Raw genomic sequence first — 13,015 nt, 5'->3', positions numbered from 1 at the left:
AGGCACGCTACTGTTCATCTTCCACACTCCACACACACACTTTAATAGCGCACATTTTTCTAGATTAACATTAGATTAAGCAGCCATATAAAGTTGCTACTACTTACTTTTTTCTGTGACTAAGCTAATACAATTCTGGTGGACCAAGCCTCTTCTCGGTTAGTTGATTATTAAGGGGCAGCCCTAGTGATTCCATACAAGAACTATTTGGAGTTCCTCAATCAATTTAAAGAAACCCACATTTAAAGAAATGATTAAGGCACATTACAGCTCAAATAACAAATGCTTTTTACAGAAACATTCCCATTTCTGCTTTTAAACTTGCTGATCTTGCTTACTTCAGCTGTCAGTGACTCTAAACTTGACTTGTTTTAGTCTGACGGACACATCAAGTGTATTTTCTGTGTTAATGAACATTTGATCTGAACTCATACTGAAGCTGGGCCGTTTCTGTAGCTCTGAGCATCTGTTTCTGTGTATTTCTGCAGTGAGATTGTAGGATGTGAGCGTCTGTTAATTGAAGGCCTGAATGACGTGTTTAGTTGTGGAAGAGGTTTGCTTTTATCTTCAGATTGAAGAGTTCTTCTGCTTTGTCATTTTGGTCCTACGCTTTTGCCCTAGTTCTTGTCATCTTCACAGGACTGGAATCATTTCACAGTAACTTTGTGTGATGTCTGATTCATGACCGAATCATTGTTTTCAAATGGTTCTTTTCAATGGTCTTTGGCGAATGACTTTCCTTTGTAAAATATCAATTAACACAGTTATCAAACATGGTAAAAAATATGGTGTTTAAAAAAAAGAACAAAATTGTGTTGTGATATTTTACACAAGGACATCTGGAAATGTCTTTTTACCATTGTCACTGTAAATTATATGGTAATTCATAGTTATTACTTGCAAACCACTCAACAGTGTTTTAATGTAAAATGACATTTACAATGTTTCACCATATGTGTTATGGTAACTCACAATTACAACTTACAACTAGTATTTCTGCAGTATCTTTATGTAAAAATGATAGTGTAAAAACAGTGTATAATCAACTTAAAAGGAATGTAAGAATTGTCCACTGAAAAACACTACTGTTAAACCATTAAACTGAATATAAGGAAGCGTGTTTCCCTCCCAGCTTTGGAAACAATTCTAAAAATAAGAAATATCATCATTTTGGAAAAATTAGTAATATGTTGTTATAAACAGCGTGCAATGTATAACACAATTTATGTAAACGTATAATGTAGACATAGCAACAATGTATTTAGTGCTTCGGCTGCTCCTCACCTTCCCTTCAAAGGAGAGCTGTAGCGTCAGATAACTGGCCATAAGCTCCGCCCCCTCCTCTCATGCTCCGCCCCCCCCCCCCCCCCCCCGTTTTTACATTCCAAACTCCATATATGGAAGAAGAATAGCCCCACCCCTGAGTCTCAGTGAACTTACTCAACAAGCACAGATGAACAGCACATTACTGGAGCACAAACACACACCTGTGAGGAAAAAACAGCTCACACTAATCACTGCTTCACTGCATGCAGACAGGAGATATGTGACCCTGGAGCACAAAACCAGTCGTAAGTAGCACGAGTATATTTGTAGCAATAGCCAAAAATACATTGTATGGGTCAAAATGATCGATTTTTCTTTTATGCCAAAATTCATTAGGATATTAAGATCATGTTCCATGAAAATATTTAGTAAATTTCCTACCGTAAATATATAAAAACTAAATTTTTGATTAGTAATATACATTGCTAAGAACTTAATTTGGACAACTTTAAAGGTGATTTTCTCAATATATTTTTGCACCCTCAGATTCCAGATTTTCAAATAGTTGTATCTCAGCCAAATATTGTCCTATCCTAACAAGCTTATTTATTCAGCTTTCAGATGATGCATAAATCTCAATTTCAAAAAATTGACTATATGACTGGTTTTGTGGTCCAGGGTCACATATGAGTGTGTTTGGGTAGAGAAGAGAGGTGTAATGGACAAAGTGGTAAGTTGTGAATGTCTGCAGTGAGTTTTATCAGTCTTCATCATCTTTCTCAATAGTCATCAAGATGTTTGCTCTTCAGTCAACACATGAGTAACTTTTGCGGCTGAAGCTGTTGACCAGTGTTTAATGTAGGGTTACTTTAGGTTTTCATCAGGCACATAGTGGTTAGACTTTCTCATAATTATAGACTGCAGTGGTGCCATCCACTTTTTTTTAGCACTGCTGGGTTTGCAAGTAGTTTTTCCATTCATTTTACTATAAAAGTCTTTTGTTATAATAGTTATAGGACAGGAACCGAACCAACAGACCACAAGGACAACAGCATCATGCCTAATGTAGATTTTCACCATGAATTCCACTGTTAAACACTTATTTTAAAAATAAGCATAGAAACAGCACGTGTGACCAAGAGAAACTCTGTCATTTAGATTGCAAAAATAACTAGTATCACTAGTGCTGAAAGCTGAGGTTTAGTGCAGGTGTGGTATCACTTGAGGTAGAGGTATGTCTTCGGGTCTCTCGAACATCAGACACCCTCACTCAGGCGACCCAGCTTTGGTTGATCAGGCCTCAGCTTGTGCCCTGGCAGCTCAACCACGGTTCCTCTCTCTTAATCCAGAGCCACCTAGAGGCTTTCTCCGCTGTCTCTGTGCTGTTACAGATGGCTCTTCTCCTCCTTTCGCCTGTGATGCCAAGTGCAGTATATGCCCTTGCCTTCCAGCCTTGTTCGTGGCAGTTGCTGACTAAGTCCTGGTACTTCCCCTTTTTCCGCTCAAAGGCCTCCTCCATTCGCTCCTCCCATGGCACAGTGAGCTCCAGCATGACAACATTTCTTGTTGCCTCAGATACCAAGATGACATCAGGTCTGAGTGAGGTCTTGACTACATGCTGGGGGAACTTGAGCTGCTTGCCCAGGTCTACTGACAGCTGCCGGTCCTGTGCAGTTTGGAGAAGCCCTGCTGCTCCTTTCCTTGTTCCTGGCTTCTCTCCGGCTCTAATGAAGCTGATGGTTTGCTTCCTGGGTCTGGACTTTTGGCAGATGGAAACAGCACTAGAGATGCTCTCTGTGATGGTCTTGAGCACCTAGTCATGACGCCAGCGGTATCGGCCTTCCCCCAGAACTTTTGGACAGCAACACAATACGTGCTCAAGGGTCCCCTTGTTCTTCTCGCAGAGGGGGCATGCTGGTGATTCGGCCAAACCCCAGCAGTGCAGGTTGGATGGGCTGGGAAGAACATCATAGACCGCCTGGACCAGGAACTTGATGCAATGTGGTTCTGCCCGCCACAGGTCAGTCCACGAGATCTTCCTCTCCACAACTTGCTTCCATCTAGTCCATGCGCCTTGCTGTCTCATCCCCACTGCCCTGCGGGTTCTCTCCTCCTCCACAGCTGCTCTGACTTCCTTCTGAACCAGTTGCCGCCGCTCCTTCCCCCGCGCTTTGTCATAACGCGGGGCTGCAACGGCTCCTAGTCCAGCCCTTCCTCTGGCCACAGTTCCCACAAGGATTCCATGGCACAAACGGGACTCTGCCTGCTCCACTGCCACCTCTGCTCTCCACTTCCTGCCAGTCTTGACTACCACCCCTGCCCCAGAGACTTTTGGGTCTGTTGATTCCCGGAACTGCAGCACCTCTCTTGCACGCAAAACCTTGAACTTCTCCTCGATGGATTTCAGAGGTAGTGTCAGTTTGCGGCTGTTTCCATAGAGTGCGATGTTGCTTAAGCTCCATCTCCTCAGGTAGCGGCTGACTCTCCTCTCCAGGTCTGTAATGGTGGAGATCAGGAATTCATAGAGAAGCAGGGGCCACAGTATCCTCGGCAGAATCCCGTGCTGGTAGATCCACGCCTTGAATTTGCCGGGTAGGCCTGTCTTGTCGACGCTCTTCAGCCATTTCTCCAACTCCTCACAGGTGTTCTTTATTGAAGCTGTGTCCTTGAGGCTGCTGTCAAAGTACCTCCCCAGGCTTTTCACAGGCTTCTCAGAGATGGTAGGGATCGGTGTTCTTGAGATCGAGAACCGAAATTAATAGTAACGCACCAAACATTTGCATCGCCCAATCATAAGAAGTTCTGCAGATAGGCTATTGTGCAAAAACAAAGCGAGGACAATAGCAAAAATGACAGATCATTTGAATAAATATGATGTTCCAGGTTGTGCAGGAGATGTTAAGTGCAGGGATGGGTTGGTGTCTGTACTCAGAAAGGCATGGAAAACAAATAAGGTGATCTGCCTGTTACATTGCAGTACATAAGATTTACATTTACATTTACATTTATTCATTTAGCCGACGCTTTTATCCAAAGCGACTTACAAATTTGGGAATACAACAAGTGATTCATCCTAAGGAGGCAGATCAACATAGGAAGTGCTCAAAAATACCATATATCAGGCATTGTTAGAAGAGTGCAGGCTAGAAGGAGAAGATCAAGAAAGAGAGGAAAAACAGGCTAGAAGGGAGGATCAAGAAGAGAGGAGAATGTTTTTTTTTTTTTTTTATTGAGTCACATAGTGTCGAAAAAGATGGGTTTTCAGCAATCGTTTGAAAGCTGTTAAGGAGTCTGCATTCCGGATAGGGGTGGGAAGATCAGGCAGGGACATTGAACGAGAATGTTCTGGACAGTGATTTAATACCTCTCTGTGGTGGTACAATGAGGCGTCTTTCACTAGAGGATCTCAGTCTTCTGGAAGGAGTGTAGATGTGTAGTAGTGAATGGAGGTAGGCAGGTGATGATCCGGTGGCTGTCCTATATGCCAGCATCAGTGTCTTGAATTTGATGCGTGCTGTAACCGGTAGCCAGTGCAGTGATATGAAGAGAGGTGTGACATGGGCCTTTTTGGGCTCATTGAAGACCAGAAGATTTCACTTAGTAAGGAGAGATGACTGCGCGGACAATGGCGAATGATTTGCAGATCCTGATCACTGCTGACAGCATCTAAACTTGTCAAATGTGGTCAGTACTTCCGCTGTAGTATAATCTTACACAGAGCACCTGCGATTGCAAAAGTGAAAATAAAAAGTTATTGTGAATTCAAAACGGATTTTTCCTTCATGTGTTTCCTTATTGCTGTGAGAGCTAAATGAGCCGCTCTGTGAAACAGCCAATTAGAGCAGAGCTCATCATTATTATTCATGAACCTTCCACATAAGGTAGTAACAGACCATATCATTCTAGGGACAAATGCTAGGGTTATAAATGGACTTGTAAAACCATTTCTGGAGAATATTTGCCCTTTCCTATGCCATATACCTTCTATGTCGATATCAGAGTTTAAAATCTTGTATTAATGCACTCTATGGCACCTTTAAAGACCTTTTATGTTAGAATAAGACATTTAAATATATTTGAAAAACTACACTTTTTGCCCGTAACACCTTATTGCAAAATCATGATCTTGATAAAATCGTTACATCCCTAGTGGATGACAGTGAACATTTGAGATTGCATATTGCTGCTGAGTTTCTTCACTGTATAATGACCCTTGATTCCTACATGTAGTGTTTGTGATCAGTGATTCACGTTCATCTCCTCTCTCCAGTGGCTCCTGTCCAGCCTCCTGCTCCAACGCTGGAGCGCTGCTCTGTGAGGAGGAACAGCAGCAGGAGCGCCACTCTCTCCAGAGCGCAGCAGAGCACCTCCTCCAGCCCTGACCACACACTCTCCGCCAGCACAGACTCTGGCCTGTCCAGCGCCTCGCTGCGCACAGACTGCTGCCCCAAAACCCCGCTACCCAGCCAGCAGGAGCGCATGGAGCTCAAGCGGCTGCTCAGCGGCTTCGGCCTGGAAGAGATGAACCGAGTATGCACTGTGACGGAGCCTCCCGTGAGCCCCGCGCCAGTCCTCCTGAACGGACGCTCGAAACCAAAAGAGCGTGAGACCGACATCCTGGACGACGAAGTTCTGACCTCACGGCACGACCTGCACAGCGTGGACAGTCTGGGCACTCTCTCCTCGTCCTATCACAAGAGCAGTCAGAACTCGCTGCTGTCCGACGGTTTCGGCAGCCCCGGCCGCACGGATGAGCCTCAGACACACGCGGCGGCAGTGGACGAGTACGAGCGCAGAGCCGCTTTCGTTCAGAGGAGCGCATCGCTGGCCGTCAGTGCTCCGAGTCCCAGACATGCGTTCCAGCACACAGGATACTCCACACAGACCTGGGTCCATCAGCAGCAGCTGGTCGCCGCTCAGCAGTACTCCTACCTGCCAGAGGAGGACGCCGTCGAGGAGCGCTTCCACAACAACATACAGGAGCTGCTGCCTAAAGCCGCCGGTGAGCAGAATTAACTACTTTAATACTTTGTTTTATTACTGCCACATTAAGTTCTCTCATGTTCTATTAAATTAAAGGAGTTGTTTAGTCAAAACTGAACATTTAACAAAAATACGAGTCCATTATCCATAATAATTATGCTTCCTGCAGTGAAAAAGTGGTCTAGTCTGAATCTGGAGAGAAATCTACACAGAGCAAGCACTGTTTACAAGCCAAAACAGCTCTAAACAAACATGTGGCTGGATGACTTTGTTTGGATTCTCATCTCATAAACAATTTTCTATGCCTTTAATATATTTAATTTTATTTTATTTGAAAAATCCCAAACACAAAATCATTTGTACAAAGTAAAAATATATATGAAATTAATTATAAAGAACATACTTAATATATATATATATATTTTTTTTTTTTAAATCACACACAAAAACGTTACTTCATGTAGGTTATATTTGGCTGTTTACAACTTAATTTTACAATAAACAAAAGGTAAATTAGCTAATATATGAAAGTAACTTTCTTCTTTTAAGATACTTTAATTCACTAAAAAAAACCTAAACTGATAAATATAGTGAAACTAACAACTAAACTACCAACGCATCTCAAAAAAATGTTAGATGTTAAATCATGTAGCAGTAGCACTAACACTTTTTATGCTATTTATTGTGATTTTATATTTTTTGTTATTTATTAAAATTACCCCAACTGAAATAATAAATGAAATAAATCCCCCCGATTATTTCAGCAATCAGTAACAGTGTTCTAGTGCTATATACTATTCAACACTCTGATGTCAAGACAAAATTCTACTTAAAAAATAGTTTATTTAAAATTTTCCTGTGGGTGAAGCCTTTATTCAGACTGGTTTAAACTGCAAACTGATTTTCCATTAGATTAGTATACAAGAGCACTTTAATGAAGGAGGGATGTTTCTGTCGTTTCAGTGCAGAACAGCTGTCCGTCGAGTCCAGCGATCTCTCAAAACCAAGACGTGGACAAGAAGCACGACGATGAGTTCAGCTCTCTGACGCTGGACATCGATAACTCCATCCACCAGCTCAACCAGCTCATCCTGGACCTGGATCCCACATTCGTGCCCATTCCCACCAAACCCAGCTCAATCAGCAGAGCCGGCGGAGCGGACAGTAACGGAAACACACAGACGGACAGCGGCAGAGACAGGACTCTTCAGATGGGTGAGATCCTCATCAATACTGACGCTTTACTGCTGCATCTGTAGTTTTGATATCGTAATAATCCTAAAACCTAAGAAATCACCTGTTAATTCACCCAAACATGATCATTCTATCATCATTTACTAGTACTCATGTTGTTCACCCATATAACTGTAAAAGGAAATTTGGTAACACTTAAATTTTACCTCAGAGTTGAATTTATTTTATGCAATAATATTTTCTAGAAGAAAATCCATATTATTCCCTTCGGTCCGATAACGTGTTATTTCGCCAACACTTCTGGTCTATGCATTCTAGCTTGCTTGATTTACGGTAGTTACGCGCGCGTTACATTAAGTGTTTCCTGCATGAGGTACTTTGTGTTGTACGTTGACATGATGTTTACACGCACACAAAACTACTATGGTACGTCAATGTTTCACAGACACACACCAAACATTGCAAAAATAGTGTGAAACTGATCAAATGTGATGCCTGGAAATGCAAGTTTGAAGATATTTGGCTCACCAAAGAAGATTACAAAGAATGGCTTGCCAGAGATCCAAAGGACCATCACTTGACCAGGTGCAGAGCCTCTTGTAAAGTCCTTGAATTTGAGGGTATTAGACCTGGACAGTCCTTGAAAGGTCCTTGAATGTGAAGTTAACCAAGGTGTGTGAACCCTGTAGTTACTTTTTTAAGGAGTAACGTAATATAGTAATGCATTAGGGTTAGTTATAACACACGTGGTTTAAATATTTCCACACTTGCTAGCATAACCAAATTTACTGTATTTACTAGTTGCCATAGCAACACTATGCAGAGAAAAAAGTGCGCCAAAATTCAAAAGTCTTTTGAAGATATCGCTGAATATTTATTTTACTATAGTAAAAGTACATTTCTGGCTGAAAGTGAACTTTTCGTCTCATTTAAAATGAGACAAATCTGTTATTATTTTAATCTCCAATTTTTTATTTATCAATTTAGTTTATTAATGCTTTGCAAACCAGCAGAAGACACTCACCTGTATTATATTCCAGTGGCGCAGATGGGGAACGATGTAACACTGCCTTACAATATGCCCCGCTGTTATTAAACTATGATATTCTGTGATATAAGTGATGTAATTTACACTATTTACTTTTATGGATTTTAATGAGAAACCTCAAGAAACAGGTGAATAAAGACTGACAGACAATGCTTAATATTCAGAAATTATTATTTCAAGAAACGTTAAGCATTTTGGCTGGTTTATGTGTGTGGAAGCAGTGGAGTGTTTTTCTAAATGTCTAAATGTGTTTCATCTGTTTGTCCACATTGTTTTGAACTACTGTACAGCTGTGTGTTGTGATCAGGGTCGTCCCAAGCATTGTTGCAATATGTTCATTGTCAAACTCAAAAATTAGATAATTTTTAATTCTTAAAAAAACACCATTATTTTGTTTGAAAAAGTTAATAATTTTTTTTTTTACAAAATATTATAGTTTGTCGTGTATATATTTTTTTCATTCGACCAGATAACATTTTAAGCTGTCATATGGTCATGTTACAATGTGCCCCTCAGATGTTACAATGTATCCACCTACAGGGCATTGTACCATTTTACTTCCTTTCTTTTGAGGGTAAATAACAAAAAACTTAAACACTGTAATTATGAAACAAAGTGACATATTTCTACTGGACAAGTCTGAAATTAATGTGGATGAAAAATTATACTCTAAACTCCACGTGGATTTAAACAAACTGAGGAATTCAAAAAGTGTTAGGTTGTGCCCTGCGCTCCCCTGCTTTTAAAAGTAACTTTCACCAACACAGAGTCTGAATCTATGACTGGTTTAGGATGCAGGACTGTAGATGGTTCAGTGATCTGAGATGTGTGTTCATGTCTCTTTGTGGGGCAGCCGTGGCCTAATGGTTAGAGAGTTGGCCTTGTAATCCAAAGGTTGCAGGTTCGATTCTCAGGTCCGGCAGGGATTGTAGGTGGGGGGAGTGAATGTACAGCACTCTCTCCACCCTCAATACCACGACTGAGGTGAGTCCCTTGAGCAAGGCACTGATCCCCCAACTGCTCCCCGGGCGCCGCAGCAATGGCTGCCCACTGCTCCGGGTGTGTGTTCACGGTGTGTGTGTGTTCACTACTGTGTGTGTGCACTTGGATGGGTTAAATGCAGAGCACAAATTCCTAGTATGGGTCACCATACTTGGCCTCACCTCACTTCCTTTCCTTTTCCTTTCCTTTCCTCATCAGAGCACAGATTCGTTATGAGCCCAAAGACGAGTGACGTGACAGAACTCAGTGGAGCACGAGGACAGACGACCTGGACACTGAACCTGAACACAGCAGACACACACACCCTGACCGCTGCTGCTCCACACACACAGGTGACACACACACACACACACACACACACACACACACACACACACACACACACACACACACACACACACACACACACGTTGGGTTTACATGTTTTATGGGGACATTCCATAGGCGTAATGGTTTTTATACTGTACAAACCGTATTTTCTATGGCCCTACACCTAAACCTAGCCCTCACAGGAGATTGTGCACACTTTTACTTCCTCAAAAAAACTCATTGTGCATGATTTATAAGCCTGTTTCCTCATGGGGACCTGAGAAATGTCCCCACAAGGTCAAAATCTACTGGTATTCCTATCCTTGTGGGGACATTTGGTCCCCATAACGTGATGAATACCAGGTACACACACACACACACACACACACACACACACACACATGTTATCTTAAAGAGGACACTATATAGACTTCTGTTGATTTTCTATCAGGTTAATGATATTTTCTATCAGCTAACTGCTATCCCCATCCAAACATGTGCAGAACACTAGAGTTACATCAACAACATCTTGTGGCTGATTTATAAGCCTTTTGAACCAGTGAGGGGCAATCGGATGTCCCACTAGTGGGTTGGCAAAGTATTTCATAATAGAAGTGAAGACATTTGGTCCAAAACAAGTACACACACAGAACACAGACTGTCACCAAATGCTTCTCATTCAATGCACACATAGTCACAATCAGTAAAAGCTTTCTTATTCCTGCATTGGGTGTGTTGCTAGTGTTCTCTGTTGACCGTGTGTGTGTGTGTGTGTGTGTGTGTGTGTGTGTGTGTGTGTGTGTGTGTGTGTGCAGAATGTGTTCAGATCAGATGGTGTGCAGTACTCATCTCTCAGTTCACTGGACACTGGCAGCGACGTGATGCCCTCAACACCAGCCTTCCCCATCACACCAACCACTCCATACGGTAACACACTCACTCACTCACTCACTCACTCACTCACTCACTCACTCACTCACTCACTCACTCACTCACTCACACCACACACACACTCACTCACTCACTCACTCACTCACTCACTCACTCACTCACTCACTCACACACACACACACACACACACACACACACACACACTAACACACACAGGCCTGTCTTATTTATAATTATAAATTATATTTAACAATGCCGTGACGTGACGTGATCAAATAGAGGCGTGCACTAATGATCAAACGTGTTCAGTGTGGAAGCATTTAAAACTGTCTGAGAAAGACACACAAATCATTCCAAGCAGCGACAGCGAGAGACTGTTTAGAAGCGCATCGCATGTCTTCATGAGAAGAGAAAGGTTACTGTATGATGACTGAAATCATCCATTAGTCAATCAACTCCAGAACGTTCTGTTGTCTAATACACCAGACACCAATTGTGTTTATTCTGACAGCAGCTCCTTAGCCAGGGTTCAAAGACCAAAGATGACAATCATTCACAAATCTGCTGCTGCCAGCAAAAACTAGGACTGAGCTCTTCTTGCGGGTTTACCACTAAATAAAAGTCCACATTCAGAAATGTTAGTGTTGGAATTTTACTGTTATTCTGACAAATAAAATAAAAAAGTAAGATAAAAATAATGCTAACAATCATTCCAACAGCTCTATTAATACATTTATTCTAACAAGTGCAAGACTGCATTTATTTGTACATTAGAAACAAAGAATATTATTTTACAAATTTATTAATTAGTTAAATTGTGGTTTGTTGGTAGGCTATAAAGTCTACTAGAATGTTAATAATGTTCAGTGTTAAGTAAATATTTTTAAATTGTTGTTTTGTAAATGACTTTTTTCTTTTGAAAGCAAGACGAATGCTTTTAATGTATGCAATGGTGAAAAAATTGGCAAAACACATGGGGGAAAAACACGAACAGTGTGTAATTTTGTTCAGCTTTGGCCAAGAATTTTAATTTTGGTGCATCCCTAATATCGACTAAACAATATATGTACATGACCTCAATCATTTTGGGGGATGCAGTACATTGGCCGTTATATTTACATGAAATTTAACGTCACACAGTTTTTTGCATCACTTGCGCCTGTGTTTTTTGCAGCTTCTCATATGTGTATGGTGTAGTCATGAGGTGCTCATTTATTATTAGTTCAAATTTAACAAAAAGCTTCTACAAAAAAGGTTTAATCTGCAGATATGGCCTTGTTTATGCATCTGTTGTGCATACGGACATCTGACTGCTAAGTAGAGATTGTGTTTTTCAGCAATAGTGTGCACCCTTCATTTACAGAGAAAGTCAGGGAAAAATCTGTAGATGTTCATAGTTCTTTGTGCATTTTTCTTTTTCGCACTTGTTACTTTGCAATTTTTGTTAGGAAATGTTTATGTACAGTTTATTTAAGTTTTTTAGAGTTATTTGTTCAATTAATAAAATAATTTATTCCCTTAATGAAACACCACTAATTATTATATATTTTATAATTATGCCCACTATAGACTATTACTGACATTAAACTTACTGTAGTAATAAATACAGAGACACTAATTTAGGCAAACAGCCTTGTTAAGGACTTTGACTTGCTTGTCTTGACTTGAGACTTACTGTGACTTGCAAAACAATGACTTGGCCCCACCTCTGCTGTCTATATCCTGGAGGTTTTTACAGAGGGATTTGTTCATATATAATTTGCTTGATTTTTGCAACAATTTTTTCCCCAAAAATGGTAAAAAAATACGTTCCCTTCCGGGAACTCGAGCCGCGTCAGGAACGCTATGGGGAACGCCATTGGCGGGCAGCACTCTGAATCATGTCTAACAACCAATGAAATGACGGGAGTGACGTCACAGGCGCGGTGACGTCATCGACCGGGAAGTATAAAACGCGTGCGTTTGAAGCCGGCGGCAGCTTTTGTCATTCAGCGAGAGCGCTCTGTGTCTGTGTCTGTCCCGGTCATACTGCTGCTTTTTCGTGCCAGTTTGCACGGCTTTTATTTGAGTAGTATGACCATTTAAATGCAACCATGGGGGAAAGAAGTGTTACGAAACTAGGCGGTACAAGCAGCCGCATAGATAGTGTGTTCCTTCCTGCCAATTCTTCATTGTTGGTGGGGATACACACAGTCTATGTGTGGTCTGCTTGAGTGTAGAGCACGCACAGTCAGCCCTCGAAAAGGCTGGCTGTCCACAGTGTGAGTGTTAAAATCTCCACTGCGGGTGCTCCACGGAAGGCTCTCTTCGAGGAGGGAGCCT

General features: G+C 41.5%; 1 protein-coding gene across 1 annotated transcript in view; it reads left to right on the top strand.

Moving 5' to 3' along the window:
• The window catches only part of LOC141344169 (tensin-3-like), a 55,701-nt gene that overhangs the window by 19,796 nt on the left and 22,890 nt on the right, over positions 1–13,015 (top strand). The window contains exons 13-16 of the mRNA XM_073848957.1: positions 5,537–6,268; positions 7,213–7,464; positions 9,692–9,825; positions 10,618–10,729. Of these exons, the coding sequence (XP_073705058.1) occupies positions 5,537–6,268; positions 7,213–7,464; positions 9,692–9,825; positions 10,618–10,729 (1,230 nt within the window). The remainder of the gene's footprint in view (positions 1–5,536; positions 6,269–7,212; positions 7,465–9,691; positions 9,826–10,617; positions 10,730–13,015) is intronic.

The sequence above is a fragment of the Garra rufa genome, chromosome 10 (genome assembly GCF_049309525.1).
Source record: "Garra rufa chromosome 10, GarRuf1.0, whole genome shotgun sequence".
Taxonomy (NCBI): Eukaryota; Metazoa; Chordata; class Actinopteri; order Cypriniformes; family Cyprinidae; genus Garra; species Garra rufa.
Note: the sequence above shows the minus strand (reverse complement) of the source record. Positions and strands in the feature narration are given on the sequence as shown.